This window comes from Catharus ustulatus, chromosome 11 (assembly GCF_009819885.2).
Source record: "Catharus ustulatus isolate bCatUst1 chromosome 11, bCatUst1.pri.v2, whole genome shotgun sequence".
NCBI lineage: Eukaryota > Metazoa > Chordata > Aves > Passeriformes > Turdidae > Catharus > Catharus ustulatus.
The window spans coordinates 3,036,099-3,060,381 of record NC_046231.1 but is presented as its reverse complement, the minus strand read 5'-3'; the positions used below and the strand labels follow the sequence as shown (position 1 = coordinate 3,060,381).

The following is a 24,283-nucleotide window of genomic DNA, read 5'->3' as shown; positions in this document are numbered from 1 at the left end:
TTGGCAAACATTTCGTTCTTTGTCCATAAATAAGCCGCACCCGAATATAAGCCGCTCTGTTGTTCGCAGCGAGGACCCGTGTGCAACAAAGTTGCCAAATAGTAACAGAACCGCGGCATGGCGGGATTTACTGGCTGAGCTAAGGCTGTGCAGGCTCGGCCCGCTCGGGGCTGCTGACGGGGCCAGGTGGCCCAGCCCGGCGCTGCCGCTTGGGGCTGGCCGCCGCTGCCACTGGGCTCGGTCACCCTGGGTCGGCGCTGCCCCGCGGTGGCAGGCAGGGACGGAGCTTTCCCGCGCCCGTGGTGCCGGCGGCGGGCCGGGACGGAGTTTCCCTGCTCCTGCCGCGGCGGGCGGAGACAGAGCACCCCGCCTCCTCCCCGGGCCGCGGCAATGGCGGCGCAGGGCTCCCGTCGGCTCCCCGGGCCGCGGCAATGACGGCGCGGGCTCCCCCCCTCCTCTCCGAGCCGCGGCAATGGCGGCGCGGGCTCCCCTCCTCCTCCCCGGACCGCGGCAATGGCGGCGCGGGGCCCCCCGTCTCTCCCCTGGGCTGCGGCAGAGGGAAGAAGAGAGCTCTCCTGCCTCTCTCCCCGCCCCCCGTGCTGCCTGCAAGGAGCCACGGCAACACAGTAACACTGTAACAATCACGGAATGCCGGCTTTTACTGGCAGGTGCTTGGCTCGGTGCCCTGGCTGGCACGTCTGGGGTTGTAAATGTCAGAAAATTATTCACATATTAGCCGCCTCCGAGTATTAGCCACACTTCCGGGTTTCCACCAAAATTTTTGTCAAATTGCTGCAGCTTGTATTCGTGAAATTACTGTACTTTACTAGAAGAAGTATGCTGGGATTTTCTACATCTTCTAGCCCAAGTTCTGTTGCCAGGCAGAACTCGGGAGCAGAGTGAGACTTTTACCACTGCAGTTTTGGTAAGCAGAACTTCCTCCTAAGCATCTGTCCTTGCTTTTTTGCTTTAGTTCCCTTGTTGTGTGAGGGGAATATAGTTTCAAAACAGCCTTGCTAAATCTTCATTGCATAAATCCTTGAGGTCTGTGCCACCTCCTTTAAAGGGAAATAAACGGGCAGTGTTGCATGGGTGTGCACAGAATACATGCTCATCTTGTCTATGCAGAGAAGTGTGGTTTAACTGATTTCCCTGCACAGGCCAGTACCAAAAATAAATCACAGTGGAAAATGTCAGAAGATCTTACTCATGTCTATGTAGAGATAAGCACTGTGATGCTCTTATCCCTGAGCCCTCCTGAGATGAGATTCACAGTCTCTGAAGTGTCCAAGCTTCAGAGGCTCTTGCTCTAAGTTTTATATTCTGTAGTTTAACTGAATCCCCAGCAGGGGCTGTGATATTTGTGTATTTTTTTCAGCTACTGAAATCAAGACAAGTTCATTAAAGTACAAAGAGGCAAAGGTCATCGTGTGGCAGGGTTCTTTGACCCTTGACTTATGCATTCACTGACTGGGGGCAAGCTGAAAAGTCTCTTTAAATTAATGTTAAACAGGATTCAAGAATTGTACTCACCAGGTATGTAGCACTGTCCTCAGATTCTACAAGTCCAGTCTGTGTCACTGGGGTAAGATTCTCCACATTTTCAAAGCATATAGGTCATGCTTGCAGATTCACCAAAGTATCTCCAGACAAGGCTGTAGGGATCAAAAATCCCATTTTTTGTTATCTTACTGTAAGTAAGATGGGAGAGTTGGCAGAAACTGGTTTGCACATGTAATAGTTTCAGAATAGCTGCTTCTCTAAGCCTGTGGATGGGATATGGGCTCAGACTTTTTGCAGAGTGGGTACTTAACAAAGAAGGAGTGAGTAGAACAAAAATTGAAGAGAAAAGCTTGGAATAAAAATAGTAATGAAGGGGGGAAATAAAAGGAAATTACAGTAATTTCATGATTATAAGCCGTACTGAGTATAAGCCGCACTTCCGGGTGCCAGCAACTTTTCATTCTTTGTCCATACATAAGCCACACCTGATTACACGCCGCATGTTACAGTACAGAGTGTGATAAAAGGTATCTATTCCATCACCATCTGTTGAGGGTGGGGACAGTGATCCTTATCTCCGTGGGAGATATTCTGCTAATGGCTCATCCATTGAAACCAGGCAGGGCATTGTTCTTTATCTTTTCACAACCCATCCTTCCTTCAACAAGTCATTTTCTGCTAATGGCCATTGAGTCCCACTGTGTGACTGATAAAATTACTGCATCCCATTGGAAGTTGCTCCAGCCAGAGGGAAGAGCTCAATATTTCTTACCAAGATAAAAACAGAGGGTTTGGGACACTAAGGGAGCCCCTTTCTCCACTGGACTCCAGAGGAAAACCGGATTTCTCCACATCACCACTGGAGCTCTGGAGGGAAACTGCACCTTGTACAGGAGCACTGCTTCAACTGAATCACATCTATCACTGCAGGAGGATGCAGCCACCATTTAATGGGACTGCTACCAACACCCTGCCTGATGGGGTGTCAGGTTGTATTCTGACTTTGTCAGGGTTTGGAGTTTGTTTCTTTGTAGTACTGTATTTCTATTTTAATTTCCCTAGTAAAGAACTGTTATTCCTAATTCCCATATCTTTGCCTGAAAGCCCCTTGATTTCAAAATTATAATAATTTGGAGGGAGGGGGTTTACATTCTCCATTTCAAAGAGAAGCTCCTGCCTTTCTCAGCAGCCACCTGTCCTCCAAACTAGGACAGCAACTTTTTGATCTTTGTCCATATATAAGCTGCACCTGATTATAAGCCACACTTCGGTTTCGGACCAGAATTTTAGTCAAAATGGTGCGGCTTATCATCATGAAATTACTGTAAATGGGAATATATAGAGTCTAGTAAAATCAGGAGATAGAAGATAAATTGGTTTTGGAAATAAAGTTTGTTAGAGCAAAAGGAGAGAGCAGTAGGTACAGTACAGCAGCAAAGGACCCCTCCTGCAGCTTGTGGGTCACAAGTGAGCTGAGGCATGAACTCCCACCAGTGTGGGAGCTGAGCCACAAGGAGGGATTCTTGCAGTTCCACCTTGCATGGAAACAATATTCCCTTGCCAGGAACCAAAGCAGTCCAAGGTAAGAGGAGATAGTGAGAGAATTTACAGCAGCACTCAAGCAGGCAAACAAGAGGGCAAAGTTTACTCCTGTGCAGTGCTTCTGAGGTGTCTCAGAAACCTTCATCACACAGATAGAGGTAAAAGATAACTTATTCTCAGCTCCATCACTGGTACCCCAGGCCCCGTGCCATTAATTGCATTAGACCATGCACACATCTATCATTACTGCACAGACTGTACATTCAAGCAGTGCAGACTACTCCCAGACCAGTTTTATTGACCTTTAGTGTCCCTCTTGAGAATCAAGGCAAAAAGTCTGCCACTGACCACTTATAGAGCCACAATTCATTGTAATTCTGCACCCAAGTTTTTCACCTCATTTTTTTCTCAGGAGCTCAGACTTACAGCATTTCCCTTCTGCCAGTGCACAGTGAGCACTGGCTGTGCCCTCAGCCTCAGGAGCTGCACTGGGGCAGAGCTCAGGGGCCATCACAAACACAGCACAGGCTGGAGACACAGCATGCACTGCATGGCATCACCTGCAGTGCCTGCCAACAGTTTGCTCTGTGAGCAGCCAGGTTAAAGTTGACTGGGGTTTATCTCCAGGGGCTGTAAATCTCACCTGTGCACATACACAGAGGAAGATTAGGAGTAAAGTACAAAAGCAACGTTTGGAGTGTAAAGTGCCCAAGCACAGACACCACACCCAGGGTTAACAGATGCATAATGTGCAAAACTAATTTAAACTCTGGGTCTTGTAACCCACTGAGCTGTAAAGAGAGGTGTGAGCAGAAATGCATCTGTAGAAATGGAGCACCTCTCCTGTGGAGACAGGTTGAGAGAGCTGGGTTGCTCAGCCTGGACAAGAGAAGGCTCTGGGGAGACCTTAGAGCCCCTTGCAGTACCCCACGGGAGCCAAAAAGAAAAATGGAGAGCAGCATTTGCCAAGGGCATGTAGCAACAGCACAAGGGGGAATGGCTTCAAAGCAGTGAAGGTAGGTTTAAATCAGATCTGCAGAAGAAATTCCACCCTGTCAGGGTGGGCAGGGCTGGCACAGGGTGCCCAGAGCAGCTGTGGCTGCCCCTGGATCCCTGGCAGTGCCCAAGGCCAGGTTGGACACTGGGGCTGGAGCAGCCTGGGACAGTGGGAGGTGTCCCTGCCCATGGCAGAGGTGGGATGAGTAGAGCTTTGACATTTCTTCCAACTCAAACTGTTCTGTGGTCATACCATATGATTCTTTGAAATGCTCTTTCTGACAACTGAGAATTCCCATGATCTGAAATTACAAAACTGCCTTTCTGGGGCAAGAGCTACTGAGTCAGGGAAGAAAAATAAGAAAAAGGCAGAGCCTAATACCTGCATAAAAACAACACAACCTCTTCGTTAATGTGAGCAGAAAATCTCTATTCAGCTATTCTGTTCTTTTCATATCATCCTTTAATTATGGACGTGAAAGGACTTGAAATAAATCCCCTGGATTTTCTACAGGCATTAGATATATTTAGTTACCACCCAAATACCACCCTTTAATATTTCTCCCACATTACAAAAGCTGATGATTCACCTCTTTATTGTTGTAACTGTATTACAACACTATACCAAACATCCCTGAATACACACAACTGAGTGACAGCTGTCACCTGCACCCTGAGTAAAAGCTGGGATTTTTCTGATATTAGTTTTTTTTGTCAGAAAATACACTTTTATGAAAATAAAAATAATACAACCTATATTTCAGTAAAGGTACACTTTTCAGGGGTATTGGTGGCTATATTGTGTTTCTTACACTGAGATCTTAATACCAAAATGGCATGAATGTACTAAAGCAGAATCCCGGAGCCTTCCTGGCCTCTGCAGGGCAGGGTGAGGAACCCTCCGGTCCTTGTCCCAACCTGTGCTGCAGCAGGACACCGCTCCCGGTCAGCGCGCGGCTGGCTGCACAGCTGGGTCTGAGATTCGCACAGCTGGGTCTGAGATTCGCACAGCTGGGTCTCAGACTCTGTAAGACTGGGAAGGAGCAGTGGGGAGGCAGCCGGAGCCCCGAGGGGCAGGAGGGCTCCGTTCCGAGCGGTGCCGCTCCTGGCCCGCAGCCCGAGCGCTCCCGCGCCCCTTCCGTGTTTGCCTTGCGTAAGGCGGCTCTGGGCGAGCCCTTAAAGCCTCAGCCTGCGGGGCCGGAGCCAGTGGCACCATGGCATCGCCGAGGGACACAGCACTGCTGGCCTGCATCCTCTTCGTCGGGGGCACGGCGCTGGTGGCGGCAGGTAAACACCGGGGCACCTGTCCTTTGGTCCTGTAGGGCCAGAGGGCACCAGCGGCTGCCTCCCTGTGCCACCCAAGAGCTGGGCACAAACCCTGTGCTGAGCCGGGCACCAACCTGGGGCTGAGCTGGGCACAAACCCTGGGCTGGGGCTGGGCACCAACCGGGGGCTGAGCTGGACACAATCCCTGCGCTGAGCTGGGCACAATCCCTGTGCTGAGCTGAGCACAAACCTTGGACTGAGATTGGCACAAATCCCGGGCTGGGCTGGAAACAAACCCTGGGCTGAGATGGACACAAACCCTGGGCTGAGACTGGCACAAACCCTGGGCTGAACTGGGCACAATCCCTGTGCTGAGCTGGGCACAAACCCTGTGCTGAGCCGGGCACCAGCCCGGGGCTGAGCTGGGCACAATCCCTGGGCTGAGCTGGGCACCAACCCTGTGCTGAGCCGGGCACCAACCTGGGGCTGAGCGGGGCAAAATCCCTGGGCTGAGCTGGGCACAAACTCTGGGCTGGGCTGGGCACCAACCTGGGGCTGAACTGGAGACAATCCCTGCGCTGAGCTGGGCACAAACCCTGGACTGAGATTGGCACAAATCCCGGGCTGGGCTGGAAACAAACCCTGGGCTGAGATTGGCACAAACCCTGGGCTGAGACTGGCACAAACCCTGTGCTGAGCTGGGCACAAATCCTGGGCAGAGCTTGAAACAAACCCTGGGCTGAGCTGGAAACAAGCCCTGGGCAGAACTGGGACAAACCCTGGCCAGAGCTGGGCATAAACCCTGGGTTAAGATGGAAACATTCCCTGGGCAGAGCCAGGCACACAATCTGAGCTGCAGTAGCAAAGAGTTCATTTCACTTTTAATTTACTTTCAGTCATTTGTCTTAATTGCCTTCTTTGCAAATAGCAAAATCAGATCCCTGTCCCAAAATGTTGCCTGCTGAGGCCAAGCACGCACAGTACCACGTCTGTAATTTGATATTAGAACTTTGACACAGACCTTGAAATGAGTCTTGCTTAAATGTTAACAGGATTATTTGTGCCAGATTTTTTTAAGGTATGTTAGAAGCTTTTTCTTTTGGCTGTATATACTGTCAAGGGTCTGGAATAGATTTTCTCCATTCATTGTCTTTTCTGCATGAGAGCAATCTACTGGGTTTTTATCTAACAACCCAAGGCAAAAAAAGATTAAGATCTATATGCAACCACTAATGTTTATGTGGTAAGACAATACATATGATATGCCTGAAGGAGATTGTACATACAGATCAAGCAAAATGAAGGCTGAAATAATGTCAGCTGTACTGATTTAATAAAGGTATAATAAAAGTGTCAGAATAAATCAGTAAATCTAAAATTTAAATGAGTAAACACTAGTAATCAAATTAGTAACATAAATTAGTAAAATAAAATCATAAAATAAAATAGCAGATTAGAATAGTGTACTCTTAAAATTGATTAGAGTTTGTTGAAGTTTTATGTATAAAAACTACTCGTTTAAGTAAACAAAAGCTGTATCTTTAAGTAGCAAATCTAGCAGTTACTTACCAACAGACCAATTATGTAATTTTGTGCTCCTGTCCCACAGAACAACCAGAAGCAGAGACCAAATATGGGAGAGTCCGAGGGTACCAATTCAATGTGGACACAGCTGAGAGGACTGTAAACATCTTTTTGGGACTTCCTTTTGCTAAGCCTCCGGTTGGATCACTGAGGTTTTCTGAACCCCAGCCACCAGAGCCATGGGAAGGTGTCAGAGATGCCACTTCCTACCCACCAATGTAAGGCAGTGATAAAACTTTTAGAAATGTTATCCCCTATGCAATTCCATGACACTGATGTACACACAGTGCCATCCATCCACGAAGAGAAATTCCTCGGTGCCCTCTCATTGCACCTGCAGCTGTTTTAGTGGATGCATTTCTGAGGACACTTTATGAGCTGCTCTCTTGACCAAAGCTGCTGTTTCATGTTCTCAGTGACAAACTGAGATGGAGCAGCACTTTACAGATAATGCTCTGGCTCAGGAGCACTTGGCCATCACTTACCAATCTTTGGAGCAGAGACAGAAAGAAGCTGAGGAAATGTTGGAATACAACATTAGGGAAAAAATGCAGAGTCAAGTGCTTAAAAGGGCACATAAGACATGCAGAGCAATTCTAATCTACATTGTAAATGTCTCACTCCCATTGTCCTACTGCCCTTGTTTAGTGTATCGAGGCTAATATCTACCATTGCAACATAAAAACTTATTGGAGATGTAAATGATTAATTTATATTTTCATTGAAGTAATTTATAGCCATATGTATTTGCTGATACATTTCTGTGATATTTTGAGACATGCAAAATTGTGTCTGCATGTCACTGTATACTGCAGTGGCTTTATTTTTACAGATCTTATTAAGGACAGGTCAAAGGAAGAAAATATATTGAAAACAAAAAAATGCTATGTTTGCAGTTGATACCAATCTAGAAATGTGCTAGAGATCACTTTCTGGTTGGCACTTTGTTGTGGAAAAACAACAAAACAACAAAAACAACAAAAAAGCTTCTCTTCATGGGTTTCATGTTTTAGTTAATTCTGTTGCTTGTTACTTTTTCATTTATTCAGGTGTCTACAGAACAAAGAACAAGGACAGATGTTTTCAGACATGATTACCAACAGAAAAGAAAAAGTTCGTCTCCAAGTATCTGAGGATTGCTTGTACCTAAATGTGTACACACCTGTTCCTACAGGAAAACAGGAGAAGCTGCCTGTAAGCAAAATCCTTTTAACACCTTGAGCAAAATTATCTGACAGCAAACCTTCAGCCTGTGCCATGAGCACACGTGCAGGGGCAGTTTTGTAGTGATGATCAACTTACATGCTTTGCCCCAGCAAATATTAGCTGAAATTAAGAAGAGACACAAAATCTTATTTTACAAGTAAAATTGTACTGGCATTTTAGCTAAGCAGTGCTTGATTTAATCTAAATGATCTGTCCAAAGTCACAGGGCATTGACACAGTGTAGACATTTAACAAAATCAATGCCATTTTGTAAGTCTGCAGGTGTTAGATTCAGAAGATTTCTACCATTTGTGAAATGTGATCTGCAAGAATCAGGAGTGAAACAGCACAAAATATTATATCTTGGGTTTTATTTAGTTTTTATGACTGGGAGCTCATACCTGTGCTGGGTTGATCCTGTTTTTCCAGGTCTTAGTGTGGATCCATGGAGGTGGATTAGTTTTTGGAGCAGCTTCATCATACGATGGCTCAGCATTAGCAGCCTTTGACAACGTGGTGGTTGTAACAATTCAGTACAGATTAGGGATTACTGGATATTTTAGGTAAGATGGTTCATCTCAGTTTTTCCTAAGTGGTTTCCAAAATGATCTGTGCAAAGCCTTTGTAGAGAGAAGTGCAGAAGACTTGCTTATGCAAAGAAACATTTCTGAACTGTATCTGCAAGATTTGGGGACAATTCCCAGTCCCAAGGCAGCTTCCAGATCTGTTCTTGTGGGGTTGCTGCTCCAATCTTAGAGATTTCTGAGCCATTCGTTTGTCAGCTGTATTGAGAAGTTTCGTGTGGAGAATGGCAGATGATTTCTCACAACACAGATTGTATTTTCCTCAGCCTTTTTGCTTGCATCGGGCATTTAAGCAAATCTGTTCTCTCCCTGCAGCACTGGTGATGAGCATGCCCGAGGTAACTGGGGATATTTAGACCAGGTAGCAGCTCTTCAGTGGATTCAGGAAAATATCATACATTTTGGAGGAGATCCAGAATCTGTCACTATCTTTGGAGAATCTGCAGGAGGAATCAGTGTTGGTGCTCTTGTAAGTTCACAGTAATATTGAATTTTAATTATTTTAATTACTATGGGGAAAAAAAAAACCTCCATTCATTTTCAGTATCTACGTGAGAAGTCAGTGAGAGAAAAGGGACGGTGTTACAGTGACACATCACCTGGGCCTTCGATACAACAACAAGGCAACAGCACAGCAATACAATACAGATTTTGATTGATAAAAATGTGTAATTTTCATACACAAAAGTTGTAATTAAGTAACAGAATGTTATTACTCATCTGCTGACTTAAATTCTGGTTGGTTTGGGGTTTTTTCCAATATAAAAAATCCTCGAAGTCTAATCTCATGGTAAGAATCCTTTAAGAGGAGTTGTGGACTCTTGCCCATTTTCTGTTTGCTTTGACAGCCACTTGTGCAAACTGATCAAGGTGAACAGTGCTGATGGCTGAAGTAGCCTGAAGTTTGCGACCCAGTGATTGTGTAAAACCTTTACTCCAACACAGAGTACAGTAATTTCACGATTATAAGCCGCACCAGATTGTAAGCCGCACTTTGGTTCGCAGCGAGGATCCACGTGAAACTTTCACAAAGTTGCCAAATAGTAACAGAATGGCAGGATCGTGGGGTTTGCTGGCTCGGCTCGGATCGCCGCTGCCCCACCAGGGCCGGGCAGGCTCAGATCGGCTCGGGGCTGCTCTAGGCTCACACTCCCAGGTTGGCAAATTTCTGAACTTCATCCATATATAAGCCGCACCTGATTATAAGCTGCACTTCTGGGTTTGGACCAAAATTTTAGTCAAAATGGTGCTGCTTATAATCGTGAAATTACTGTACATTGGCTGTGACACTCTCCTTCTCCAGTCCCTCGCACTTTGGTACAGATCATACAGCCAAACCAGGGTTATTGTACCTGGGATACAAACCCCTGTTTCCTCTGGCCAAAAGCTCCTTATTGCCCTCCTCCAGCACAGCCAGACTGCCTTTGGCACATTCAGGCTGTACCTGGCTTGCAGTGTGGCACTGTGAAGAGCTGGAAGCAAAGTGCAGTTGGAGGGGAAAGGCAGCTGAGCTCCTCATCCCTGCGAGTGCTGCCAAAGCACACAGCTGGACTGCAGTCAGAGGCTACACAGGAACACTCCTGCCACATGGGCTTTCAAAATGTTCCAAATGCCCAGTACTGATACTGAAATCTGAAATCCCTGGGTGGAACACAGTGCTTGTCATGCTTGTTCTTGCTTTTTCACAGGTTGTATCTCCCCTGGCCAAGGGCTTGTTCCACAAGGCCATTTCAGAGAGTGGTACTGTAAGCCTGGGCTTGTTCACTGACCAGCCTAAGGAGGAAGCACAAGTGGGTATTTGTGGTAATTTTAATTACTTTTTCCAGATAGTTTTGCATATCTTAAACTGTTCAGTCCAATATCTAGAAACATGTTTTTTTCCTTGTGAAACAAAATAGTCATTGAAGACAGTATTTCTGTGTGCAAATAGTACGTTTAATGATGTGTTGCTTTTCAAACATCCAAATATCCACAAAGAGAGAAGAATGAAATGTAAAGGAATATCATAATATGTAGTGTCTTCGAGAAAAGTCAACCTGTACTTTTTGGCTGGAAAATGGTATCGGACTCAGAATACACTTCTCTTCCCCTCCTGTTTGATGCCTGTAGTGGGCAAATAAACAAGACTTTATTCAGGTTTTTTTTAAATTTGAGAAGTACCAGATTCCATCCCTTTCTTTTCTCTTCAACTACAAGGAACAATTTCCAGGAACCTGGAACCTGGCACATAAAATAGACAGCTCTCTCTAATGACAGCTCTTGCTCCAGCCAAAAAGACATCAGCAAGAGTGATAGAATATGCTCTCTGTTACCCTGCAGATGGTTTATTCTCCAACTCCTTTATGCCACCCAGCTGTTTCAGTCCATCATATTATTTGCCAGAATTGTCTTAGAATATTTCTGTATCAAAAAAATCTGGAGGCAGAGGTTTTTTTCCTTTTGCCCAGTCTGTGGTGTGAAGGACTGTGAGGGCTTCCAGTGCCCTCCCTCTGGAGCTGGGACAAGCCAGGCTCCAGCAACTCTTGTGCAGGAGCTTTGGCTGCTTCTGCTGAACTCGGTGTCTCATAGAGCCAGAGAGAGGAAATGTGCCCAAAACTGTTTGTTTTCACTGCTTGCAGAAAATTGCTGCTGTCGCTGGCTGTCAAAAATCCAGTTCAGCTGCAATGGTTGAATGCTTGAGAGGAAAAACAGAAGAAGAACTAATACAGGTAACACTGAAAATGGTAGGTGAAATTTTATACTTCTTGCATTAAATGACATCTCAGACTTTTTCATAACAGAGAATACTCTGTGTGCTGTAATATTAGCAGGACCTGAAGTGGATGTAAAGTTTGATTTTTTTTTACTTTTTCAGGACATGACAACACTGCAGCTCTGCAGCAATGACTCATCTGGAAAGTGTGAACAGGTTCCTATCCTTCCATTCTGCATGCACTTGGAGCTCTCTGTGGTTTACTGTCATGCTCTACCAGGGCAAGGAAAAGAAAATGGCACAGATCATTCTGGAGAGCCTCAAAATCAAATTATATATTACGTCCTACTAAAAAGCTCTTATCACAGTACTTATGTGCCTTTGAAATTTCCATACAGAAATTGTTTTTCTCCACTCTTCTGCGCATCCATGGCCATATTGAACTAAAAAAAAAAGATGTAAATTCAACATAATGATTTATGTTTCACAAATATTAGAAATATAATGTTAATCATCACAGAATCTCCTGACTAGGGCAGAAAATCAGTCAGAGAAAATGTTAAGATGGCTTGGATACCATTACTTCTTCTAATTTTCATTTGGCTTCACTTTGGAACTGCAGTTAAATTTGAACTTCTTTTAAAAGCAAAATGAATATATTAATTAAGCTTTCTTTTCCTTTTTTTCCCCTTTTGTTCAGGATTTCTTTTTCATCAGTTCATGTGTAGATGGTGTATTTTTTCCCAAGAGTCCCAGGGAATTACTATCTGAAAAATCAATCACTACGGTCCCATACATAATAGGAGTAAATAATTGTGAATTTGGATGGGGACTTCCTATGGTAAGACACTTAAAATGTTGTTATTTAAACATCATTTTGTAAATAAAAGTCTCTTTAGTAAGTATGATTCTCTGTATCACACAGATTATGAAATACCCTCCTTTTGTGGATGGTCTGGATAAAGATGTTGCACATCAAATTTTACAGGCCAACTTGAAAAAAATACTTAAGGTAAGAGATCATTTTCACAATAATCCAGTGCTGCTGCTTTGCTGGTCTGGCTGTTTTTACCCCTAGAGGGACATATTTCACAGGGAAATGCCATTGTGCTGGACAGCTCCCTGAATTGGGGCAGAAATGGGCAGAGATGTGCTGCATTCCCGTTACCTCTAGAGACTGAAAATACTCTCTAAATTTCCAGCCTAAATGGCCCTCCATCTTCTTAAAAAGGAGTTCTGTGGGAATCCAGGAGTGATGCAGGTACCTAAACACAGGTCTCTTGAGACATTTTAGATACCCCCAGGTTATGCAGGACACGCAGAGTACCAGCAGGCATGACAGGAGACCTATGGGACACAACCTCCTACAGCAGTAGCTGGGCACTGCAAAGGAAAGCCCGAGAGGTTTAGGGTGCACTGACACCTATGTTCAGCTTTCTTGAGGTTTTGCTTCTCTGTAATTTACAAATCTCTTGGCTTCGTGGTGCCTTTGTGCTCTCGTGAAACTGCTCCATAGAAAAATACTGACCAAGAGGTAAGAATCAAGGTACTGATCCTTGCAAGGGATCATTCAGTGGCACAAACATCCACCATGAACTTAGAAATGCAGAGCCCAGGCTTGTTCTGAACAGGAGGAATTACAGTCATCTACAACAATCAATGGATTTTATGAAAACCAGCAGGATTTCTCTGCTGTTATGAGGGTTGTTTTCACAGCAGAGAGAACAATCAGCACCACTGACTGTTTAAGGTGTTTGATCCTTTGATCCTGCACCCCTCTTTTCCCTGAGATCACCTGTACCCATAGCTGTGTAACTCCAATCCTGAGCTCTGAGCCACACTCTGACACAGCTGAGGATTTTCTCTGAAAGGTGATGTTTGGGGATTAGCCAGGGATGTGCAGATGCTAACTCACTCACTGCTGATAATGTTCATTATCATTATGAGTAATTTTTATTGCTGTTTCAGGGCCCTGCGTCTGAAATTGCTGACAGAGTGTACAAGGAGTACATTGGGGATGCAGAGAGCCCTGCTCAGATCCGAGATGGCGTCCTGGATGCAATGGGAGATCTCTACTTTGTCATCTCATCTGTGGATGTGGCCAGACACCACAGAGGTAACTCAGCAGCTTCAGAACAACTGTAGAATTCTATGTGGGGGAGGTGTGGACAGTGTGCAGCACTTTTCACTATCCAGAGAACTGGCAGTGTTTTCATTTACAGTAATTTCACGACCATAAGGCGCATTGGACTATAAGGCGCACCCCCCGGGAGCCGGCACACTTTGTAGATCACATAAGGTGCACCGGACTATAAGGCGCACTTTTTTTTTTTGCAGAGAGGAGCCACGCAGTGCCCAACAAAGTGACAAATTGCTGGGAGGTACTCAATTTGCAAATATTTTTCAAAGATCGGTGTAGCCTTTAAATGCAGCCCCAGGCGCGTTCCCCGTGCAGTGTGCCCCGGCACTCCCGCCCGCCCCTGGCGCTGGCTGGCACGGCTCACTGCACCCGGCTCCCACCACGCGGCCACGCTGCGTCCTGGCTTCCCTGCGGCCAGTGGCAGCAGCGGTTCCCGTTGCTTGCCCGCGGCCGGCGGCCACGCCGCTTCTCTCCGCTTCCCCGGGGCTGCGCCACTTGTCGCCACTTTTCGGCGGCCGCAGGGACTCCACCAGCACTGCAATTCGGCGGCCACAAGGGGCTCCGCCAGCGCCACGATTCGGCGGCAGCGGGGGCTCCGCCGGGGCCACCTTTTGGTGGCCACAGGGCCTTCACCACTGCTGCTCCGATGCCGCCGCTGGGCGGGCTCTGCTCGGGGTTGTTGCAGGCTCGCACTTCTCGTTCCCTCCGCGCCCGGGCCAGGGCTGCCCAGGTTCTCGTTTCCCCCTCGCCCGGGCCGGGGCCGGCACCACCCGGCTTCTCGTTCCCCCCACGCCCGTGGTGGCGCCGCCCGGCTTCTTGTTCCGCCCAGGCCAGGGCCGGCGCTGGCTCCCTCCCTCCCCTCTTGGCTCCTGCCAGCTGTGGCCACCCGCTCCCGCCCCACCTCGCGACTCGGCGCTCCCACGGCACCGCCCCCCCATCGCGGCTCGCACTTCTATTTTGGCAAATTTCGCAACTTTGTCCGCCAGATAAGGCGCACCGGACTATAAGGCGCACTTCCGGGTTCGGGGAAATAATTTAGTCAAAAGGGTGCGCCTTATAGTCGTGAAATTACTGTAACCAGAACAGTTCTTAATAAAAGCTTATCATCTTTGGAGCAGATATTTTCAGCTCTCAAACCAGTAATTTTCTGTATCCTCTAGATGCTGGTAACCCAGTCTACTTTTATGAATTCCAACATCGAGCAAGTTCACTGGATGGTTTGGTACCAGCGTTTGTAAAAGCAGATCATGGAGCTGAGATTCCCTTTGTCTTTGGAAAGCCATTCTTAGCTGGTGATGTACCCATGCTTACTCCATATTCCTTTTCAAACTTTGTTATTACTCCTTTTAATTACTGCAGGTCTTTAGAATAGAATTTCTCTCTTATAATCATTATAAACATTATATATATTACAAACATAATTTATATATCATAAGCATTATTATGAGCAAGAACATTTTCTGTCTTCAGTAGTAGATACTTTTCATTACATCATTCATCTGCAGCTCTCTCCTAGAAAAAACTCCAATAGCTCAGGGCAACAAGTAGAAGTGTTGCAACTGATATAGCTGATGCTAATTACTTACTTTCTAATGTGGCCATTTCTTCTCTCCCTTTGCAGGAGGTGCTACAAAAGAAGAAGATAAACTGAGCAGAACTATTATGAGATACTGGACCAACTTTGCTAAAAATGGGTGAGGATTACAATGCTAATTACAGCTCAAGTTTTGTCTGTGTAACCCAGAACATACTTACCCGCCTGAAGCAGTACCTATATGGTGGTTTCTAGAAATTTGGCAGAATTTAAGAGAAATATTGCAGCAATTCCTCTTCTTAATGGTCTTTGAAAAGAACCTGCAGACACAAGGAGAAAAAAAAAGTCTAAGAGCTGTTACTCCATCTGCAATGGAGTTTTAGATCTAAAATTAATGGCAACTATTACTCTTTTGCTGTTCCAGAGATGAACATTTTCATAAAATACTGTCCATTTATTCAGGTACCAGAATGACATAATCTGGGCTCCTGTTAGTTTTCTGAAATGCTCTGAACCTGAGCAGTCAGAGAGCAGTGGCTTGGCAAATGGAGAGCTAACTTTTCCTTCTATTATTTCCAGAAATCCCAACGGAGAGGGCTTGGTCCATTGGCCTCAGTATGACTTGGAGGAAAAATATCTGGAAATAGACCTGGAGCAAAAGGTAGCAGAGAAACTGAAAGAACACAGAGTGGAGTTTTGGGCACAACTTATGAAACAAATTCAGACTGGAAGGAGAAAATACACAGAATTATAAGAGCTGTGGAGGGTACAGTTCACTTTTAAAACCCAAAGGAAAGTCAAACAAAATGAGTTTGTCAGGATGTAGAGTAATAATCACCTTCTAACTCACTGTTGTGTAATTTGCTGTCCTAATCACAGTGAAAGGAGAAAAACAAGGGATACTCAGAATGTTTGTTGGACTAAAAATCACTTTTTGATGGGACAAGCAGAAAAAGACCCCACAATCTTTCCAGGTCCAAACAGACCATGGTACCTACTCAGTGCATATCAAAACTTAGTAATGAGGTTGGAATGGGCAAATGAATTGAAATCTGTAAGAAATTATCTATACATAATATACCATAAATGTCAAACTATTTTATATGCTTATTCCCCTCTTCTTTCAGAAGAGCATGGTCAGTTGTCCTTCCTAGAGCCTCTTGCTGCTTTCTTTAACTGGAAATAGCTTGTAGGCAGCAGAGCACCCACCAAACTACATCTGTGAGGTGGGTTTGCCATCTCACAAAAGAGGACAGAAAATCTCTACTTGTTTTATTGGTTTGTGAATTGTCACAAATAAATGTTGCTTTGATTTTTTGGAACTTCCTTTTCTTCCACTTGAGTAACAGAGGCTAATTCCCAGAGGTTAAGTCACACCCAAGAAGCCAGAAATGTGCCCAGTTTCTTTCTTCCACTTAAACGCTTCCAGGTATGAGTCTTTTGGGTTTCTGTGCAAGACCTGAGGCTTAAGGCTCTTTCACAAACTCTTCTGGGGTATGACTCTGTGTCCTTCAACCCTTCCTGACAAATTCCCAGTGCAGTGCTGGCAGGACAGACCATGCAGGCAGAGCAGGGAGCAAAGGCTGGCGGTGTTCCCTGCACGAGAGAAGATCTGCTGGCATGCAGTGTGCACCCCCAGCCTCCCACAGCTGTGCAAGACTCAGGACACACACAGTCACCTGGCTTTCTTGCCAAGTTACACGACAAGCAGGACAAAAAGGGACAATGTGGGAATCCGGGAAGGCAGGAGAGCTCTCCTCATGACCAAAAACAAAGAGCCCTACTCCAGCTACCCCTGTAACTGGTGCCCCATATCCCACACATCCCAGGGGGCTCTCACAGGGACACCCAAGCTCCTGCTGCAGATGTTGATCCTTTGTAGGTGTTTTCTTCTTCCTCCTCACCTCTGGCTTCACTTGCTTTTGCAAGTGGATCTCAAGCAGTGTGATCTGCACTACCCTTTTATGCATTTTCCATAACCTGTGAAACCCACCAGGTATTGCAATTAGTAACAGCTAATTGCAGCAACCATACTGCTACTTCTGTCACACATTTCTTCCCTTGCTTTGGTCTGGCACAGCCTTTATGTCCGTTATTGGTGTGTTCGTTGCATCAATGTGTCTGTCTTGTACATTCATAAAAAATATCTTAACAAGACAGAAGAAATCCTGTGTCTTTGGGAATGCAAAGCCATAAGTATAACTCCTGTGTAGAAGGGAGGTATTTTATTAGGCACACATAATCACAAAGCAGTTTCTGACTGTGTGAGAGGAAGTGTTCTGTCCATCTGTGGATTTTAAACCCCAGATATAAAGACTGGTACGCTGTCAAACATTTGAGAAAGGAATAACACCATGGCCACAATGTATAAGCTACATTTAAGCAGCAGATTCTGACATTATGTTCCAAACCTCATTTTATTTTATAGCTTTAGTGTTCACAGCAGTTCCCAGCTGCATCTATATTTGAAGAAATTCTTATCAGTGTTCTGTTTTTCATTTCCTGTCAATAAAACCTTCATCTTTTTTCTTTCTTTAACGTGTGTTACTTATCCATAATTACTATAATTGCTTTTCCAAGGTGATCCCCAGGTATGTCTGTTCTGTGGCAGCTGTGCTTTTCAGATCATCTTGTTGCTAAATGTGAAATACGTACATTTTTATTAAAATAGGATGTTCTTTGCTGTTTGATCTTTGTAACTTTCAAGCCTAATCAACAAGGAGGGAGATTTAATCCGTGGAACAAAGCGGCCAACAAGCTCTAAGCGATGTCCAGCTGTTGGAAACACAAATTCCCGGTCAGCAGAGTTGCCTTGTTGAGGTTTGGGGCTGGACATGCCCCAGTGATCTCAGCCCTGGGGAGGTAACAAAGCTCGGGGAGAAGGATTTCCTCCCATACACGAGGAATGCAGAATTCGTGGGCCATGAGGACATTTGGCAGAACTCCCAAGATGAGGAAGAAACAAATAAAGGCAACTCAGAGCTGTGTGGAATCAGCTCCGAGGGGATAAAGGGGAATTAAAGTGGCAGGGGCAGACCAGGAGCACAACTGATGGAGCAGCCACACAGGAAAGTACCGAGCCAAAGGAGGAGAAGGAGAGAGCACGGCAGTAACTGGCGTGAAAAACGAGATACTCATTAACCAATAGAGGAGAGAATACTGATTAATAAGAGAACTGTGTAACCTGTAGCCAATAAATATCCATGCCTTTGTTTGCTAAAAGGTGTAAACAGCACAAAGTTTTGCCGGTCGTGCTGCTCGCTTGGTGCATATGCCCCCCAGCGCCGTTTCTGGGCAGGAGTGTGAACGAGTCGATGCCGGGGCTGCCTCAGGGACGGGCCCGTCTCGGCCCAGCCCCGCGTCCCCGGCCGAGGCTCGGAGCCTCGCCCCGTGAGGGCGCTCCCGTGAGGGGAGCGTCAGGCCCGCGGGCGCGCGCACGGCGGGTCAGGCGGGCACGCGCACGCCGGCGGGGCTATGGCGGGTGGGCCGCCCGTGCTTTTGGGGCTGCGCGACGCCGCCATGGCGGGGCCGGTCCCGGCCGGGCCGCTCCCCGCATGGGCCACCAACAAGCTGGGCGGCACCGCGGTAAGGCCGGGCCGGGGCGCGGGGTGCGGGGAGCGGGGCGCGGGGCGGGCCCGGCCGGGCTGAGCGGTGCTGTCGGTGTTGCAGGACTGGGTGCCGGCGGTGCGGGCGGGCCCGCCGCGGTGCGCGCGGTGCGGGCGCGCGCTGCTGCTGCTGGTGCAGGTGTACTGCCCGCTGGAGCGCGGCCCCGCGCACCGCGCGCTCCACGTGTTCGCCTGCGCCGCGCCGCGCTGCTGGGGAGCCGCCCGCAGGTGAGCGCGGGGCCGGGGCCGCCTCCTTACCCTTGTTGTCGTGATTATTGTTATTACTGTCATCGTTATTCCTGCTGCTCATCAGCTGTTCCCCTCACCCTTCGTTTCTCTCTGCCCGGCACATCGAAGCTGGAAGGTGCTGCGCTCCCAGTACTCGCAGGCCCAGGATGAGCAAAGCCGGGATGTCAGCGTCAAACAGGTACAGCTCAGCTCTGCCACAACGAGCTGCATACCCTGCGTCTCCTTGTTTGAGTAACCGGAGCCTTCCTCCAGAAGCTGCACTGTGTCATGGTTTCCAGTCACATTCTGTGGAGAAGTGGGCACGGTGTTTCTGTCATTGCACTATGCTCTAAGACAAATGGTGTTTAACCTGCTGTTTGTGATCTGTGTCAGGCTGGTTTTAAAGTGGAGGTTGCAGTCCAGCTGTATGGCTAAAACTGTACTTAATATTTTAGTTAGTTTAGCTGACTAAACTTTATTTTTCAACTTCAAGTGATTGGGCTATACTGTTTGGGTTTAGATCTTTAACCTGGTTTCTTTGTCTTCTATTTTAAATTAATCTCTTCAAATTTAACACCAGCTTTTTTACTTAATGTGATTGAATTATTAATATACTTGTGAGGAAAAATGGCATGTTGTCTGCAGCAGGTTGGAAGAGTAGGGTGGCACCAAACTAGTGGAGGAGGCAGGCAGGGAGTGTTCATTCAGTGGGTGCATTTGCAATGTGAAATCTTGGCCTGTGGTAAATGAGCTTTTGCTCTGGTAAAATGATGGTGGTGTTATTATAATTTCCTTCTGTTTTCTGCCCTTTGGGTACAGAATTCCTATTGGGTGCAGCTGGCAGGGGCTGTGCCACAGCCAGGGCATGGCAGCTGGAGGCACAAGGGCCGCACAAAGCGCTGATGAATTCTTGCTCTGATTTTCCAGTGTGAGGTGTTTTTGCCATTACTCTGGTGATGTGAGAAGTAAACGTGGGTGTGTTGGGTAAGGAGAGTAGTTGCAGTAACGCTGAGCATTAGGTTAAGGTCTCAGTTCTCTCATCTCTTAGAAGCTGAATTTGAAGTGCATCGTGGTGGCAGACCTTGGCTGTGTTCTCTTCCCTTTTTTTTTTTTTTTTTTTGGTTCTCAGAAGCAAGAATCGAACTTTGCTGCAAAGGACTGGTGTGAAGATGCAGATGACTGGGGAGCCTGTGATGGAGCAGAGCCTCCTGCATGTGCCTCCCTTGAGCTGCTTGGCCTAAAGGAAGCTGTGAGCAGTGAGGTGGAGTGTGCATCCCAGCTCCAGCAGCTCCACCTGTGTGAGCCTGCCCATGGCCCAGCTCCCCAGGACACACATCCTGCAGCCAGTGAGGAAATTGCGATGGCAGTGGCTGAGTCAGCTCCTGTGTTCCAGCCCTTCTACATTAATGTTGTGGATGAGGAAGACTACATGGGTTTGCTTGATACAGATCATGCAGATAAGCTGCTGAAGGAGTATCAGCAGAGAGAGTGTGTTGATTTGGAGCAGATGATGTCAGAAAGGTGAGAACAGGTCTGGATTTCATGGTGGGTTGTGTAGTTTCCAGTATGCCGGTTGGTAATCTGAATGGGACACTCACAAAACCTGAATGATGTTGTCTGGAAGCTCCTTTAGGAGCCATTGGTGTGCTGTGCAGGAAGAACAGAACAGTGCACCCAGTGCTGCCAAATCTGGAGTTACTCAAAGATTTCTGAGTGACTGAGCACTTGGAGGGGTCATTGGCTCCAGGTGGTGCAGTGGGTGGTAAATCTCTGAAACAATATTTATGCTAAATGGCATGACTTTATATTACGATACTTCATGCTTTTTTCTTTACAGGGCTAAAGCTTTTCTTACATTTCAGTTGCATTTTTAAGAATTTTATTTTTTAGGGATTTTGGCTAGAGACCAGGATGATGGTAAGACACCTGAAAGTTTAGTAAAGATTGCCTGAAAAACAGTTGTTGAGTGTGGTTACTTTATTAGGAAAATACTTTCTTAGTAAAAGATTTGACTTAGGTGGTCACAGTGAGGACTTTCGATCACTTGTGCCTGAATTGTGGACAGTATTGAATTTGTTTATGGCCAAAGCTGCTGTCAGCTGCAGAATCTGTATTTTTACTTGACCTTTATAAAATTGTAGAACTTTATTTATGCTTGATTCAAAATTGAAAAAGACAACATCATAATTTAAAAACCACAGAAGTTTTTGGGAAATTATTAGAGGAAGGGGTTTTTGATGGAGTAAGGCAGGTATCTGGTAGATTTGAGTCCCATGTGATAGTTTGAAATACTGTTAGTAATTGTAAGTCACCAGAAACCAAAGAACTAGAAGCAAAATGTTCACTTGCAACCACTTATCAGGAATTTTCTCCTAACCTGTGTCTCTTTTTTTCAGTGTATTTAGTATAATTTAATGTGAGTTTATAGTAACCATTCCTTATTTAAAACATTCATGTCATACTGAAAACCTTACTGGACAATTTGTTTCTTGTCTGGACAATTTGTTTCTTGTCTTCATACAGTTTTGCTGGTGAAGGTGGTAATGAAAAATATGAGAAGAGTGAAGTCAAAAGCTGGGACTACACATTCCATAAATTCATGAAAAGAATATCCATGTGTCCTGAACAGATTCTCAGGTATGTTGATAATCTGGTTGTAACAGGGAGATAGAAGTCATTGGCATGAATGGTTGGTACATCAAAATTAATTCTTTAAAACAAAAAAAAACCCAAAAACTGCTATGGAGTCTGTTGCCATGTCTTTGGTCAGACTTCACTCCCTCTTTGGGCTTTCTTTATACGAAGTTTGAATAGATGAGAAGCAAAGCAGGATCAGAGACCTAAGCTCTGGCTATGGGAGACTTTTGACACAAGGCCTGATGAGAAGAGAGCCTGACTGTATTTGCAGCCTCACTGAAATCCAGGCACAGAAGTTTCCAAGAGAATGTGTTGAGGTGGAAGTATAACACAGTGGTGGGTTATTGTGATAGATTTCCAAGGCTGTCTGCTCTGAAATTTTGTGGTCTCTTTGGAATTTCTAATGTCTGTCCTGCAAGGAATTACTTCTTTTAAAGCCCCAGTTCTGCAGCTCATTGTGGACTCCCCTCAGCACTCAGCAGTCTTCAGGTTCTGTAAATCTCTTGCTTTTCCTAGAACAGAAGCAGGTGTAACCTCAGAGTAGCTGCTCTGAGAGAGGAGTTAATTGTGGATGGGAGTATAGCAAAGAGTAAATCATAAGTCATTCATAGTACCAGAAAATCCAGGTTTTCATGGATCGCACCAGCTGTTCCAGGGAGTGCAGTGCTGCCTGTCTGGTCAGGCTGTCTCAGTGCAGTGACAGTGTTTTTGTTTGCCAACTTTCCAGTACCAGGTGGAACTAACTGAACCCTTTTTGATGAGGAGTTAAGTCTGATTGACTGCTTAGACAGAAAAGAAACATGAGAAGCTTTTATTAATTGTCTAAGATTATAGAGGATATTTTCTAATGCAGAGTGCAAGTAGCATTTTCAGACAGCTTTTCACTGGGTCTGTCACTTTGCAGTATTGTGCTCTTTGAATTTGCCATTCCTCTAAACATCAGCTCTGGTGCTCCCTGGACTGTCCCTTGGTACAGTCTTTCTGTAGGCTCCCTTTGCCCTCCCTGGGGATTGTCAGTGTGCTCTTAGACTCCCATTTCCCCTGCCTGCAGGGTCCCTGTTGGCCTTCAGCAGAGCACAGAATCTCCTGCTTGGCATTGCTTGGAAACCATCCTTGGTCTTTGTTCCTGTTAGCTGTGAAGCTTTGATAGCTCTTGCAAATAAACCATCCCTTTTGAGCCATAGCTGTGATTGCTTTGAGAACACTTTGGTATTAAGTCTTTTATTTGTTGAAATTCATCTTTTATTGCCACTGTTTAGGATTCCATTTTTCAGGGAAGTGTAGTTTGCTTAATGAAATTATTCCAGTGCAGCATATTTTGGAGGTGTCTGTTCAAAGCATTTGTCTCCTCTAAATCCAGCTCTTTCCTTAAGATTTTCCAAGCATTAACTTACCAAGTATTTCCCCCTCCCTCTCTTTATTTTTTAGTTCATGACTCCTTTGAAGCTTCTGATTCACAGCTGTGTTTTTACTTGAAGCAGGTTCAGAGATCTCAGCAAATCCTGAACACTGTTACCAACATAGAAGATTTCCTATCAACTTTAGATATTTTAAAAAATGATAATTTTTTTCCTCCCTGTCTTTTCTCAGATACTCTTGGGATGGCCAGCCTTTATTCATCACATGTCCTCCAGCCAACCTGGACCGGGATATTCCAGCCTGCAGTAACTGTGGGAGCAGCAGAGTGTTTGAGTTCCAGCTGATGCCCACGCTGGTCAGCATGCTCCAGAGTGACTCGGGTGCTTGACTTGTTTGAATGAGAATTTCTAACAGTCTCCTTTTTGGGAAGAGGGCAGTGAACTGCAATTTGGGTTGTTCCCAGCTACCTACATGTACTTAAACACAGTGGTGGTGTTGAGAGAATCTGCTGTCTCCATTACAGATTTCACTGAGCAGAGAGAACTCTGCTTTATGGAGACACGCTGATTGCAGCTTGAATTGCTCACTAGTGAACTTTGGTAGCTGCAGTAGGGATGGTTCTGTGGCCTTGGGAGTATTTGTCTTTATTGCCTCTTAAAGGAGGCCTTGGAAAACAATAAAAGCTGTGAGATAAGAATGCAGGCACTTAAAAATCTCTTTGAAAATTCTGATTCATTGCCTTTAAAATGTTTACCATTAGAAAATGCTGTTTACAGAGAAGACTGAATTAATTAGTGCAAAGACTGAAGTCTAGTGGTAAGCAAAAGCCCCTGATTATTTCACTTTTCATACCCTTATGTACCTGTGTTGCTTTGTTTTTAGATCTGTCAGTGGAATTTGGAACTGTTATAGTTTACACATGTGAGAGAAGCTGTTGGCCGACAAATCATCAAACCCCTCTTGAAGAATTTATTTTTGTACAAGAAGACCCGGATCAGAGATTGTTTAAATAAAGAGTATTTCTCTGCATAGATGAAAAGTCTGTTGGGGTATTTTGATTTCCTTTACTACAAGTGTAGAATTTTCCTCAGATGTGGTGAAGAATTAAATTTGTTTGATGGCGTTGTGCTTATTTCCAAGAATAATTGATTGAAAGATATTAGCATGCCTTTAAAATGTAGTGGCAAGACTTCAGTTACACATGAAAATTGAAGTGCAGAGATTGTCTCACAGTTTTAGTTACTCTTAACATTTGGGAAAGGAGAAAACCTTTCTCATATACTATTAATATCCATCAACCACGCAGAATTTAGTTTTTAGAAACTCTTAGCATTGGAGAACTTTAAGCCAGCCTGATTTTAAAAAGCAATTCTGTTTTGATTTCACCACAGATTGGAAATTCAGTGG

The 24,283-nt window shown here is 45.5% G+C and overlaps 2 protein-coding genes across 3 annotated transcripts; both read left to right on the top strand.

Annotated features, from left to right (window-relative positions):
• Positions 1-5,239: 5,239 nt before the first annotated feature.
• Positions 5,240-17,546, top strand: LOC117001518 (fatty acyl-CoA hydrolase precursor, medium chain-like). 2 transcript variants are annotated; one of them, XM_033069933.1, is made up of 14 exons: positions 5,240-5,328; positions 6,917-7,109; positions 7,941-8,085; positions 8,527-8,660; positions 8,997-9,150; positions 10,370-10,471; positions 11,300-11,389; positions 11,536-11,589; positions 12,074-12,214; positions 12,299-12,385; positions 13,342-13,489; positions 14,674-14,805; positions 15,135-15,207; positions 15,627-17,546. In XM_033069933.1, exons 1-14 carry the CDS (start codon positions 5,256-5,258, stop codon positions 15,799-15,801), a joined length of 1,701 nt encoding a protein of 566 aa, XP_032925824.1. In that variant the 5' UTR covers positions 5,240-5,255; the 3' UTR covers positions 15,802-17,546. The 2 variants fall into 2 exon arrangements, with proteins under 2 accessions (XP_032925824.1, XP_032925822.1); XM_033069931.1 differs by having other exon boundaries at positions 11,300-11,404.
• A 975-nt stretch (positions 17,547-18,521) lies between these two features.
• Positions 18,522-23,915, top strand: PDCD2L (programmed cell death 2 like). The gene is made up of 7 exons (XM_033069936.1): positions 18,522-18,632; positions 18,717-18,880; positions 19,010-19,079; positions 20,010-20,401; positions 21,404-21,517; positions 23,108-23,256; positions 23,759-23,915. The coding sequence occupies exons 1-7, from the start codon at positions 18,522-18,524 to the stop codon at positions 23,887-23,889; spliced, it is 1,131 nt and encodes a 376-aa protein (XP_032925827.1). The 3' UTR covers positions 23,890-23,915.
• The last annotated feature ends 368 nt before the right edge of the window (positions 23,916-24,283 follow it).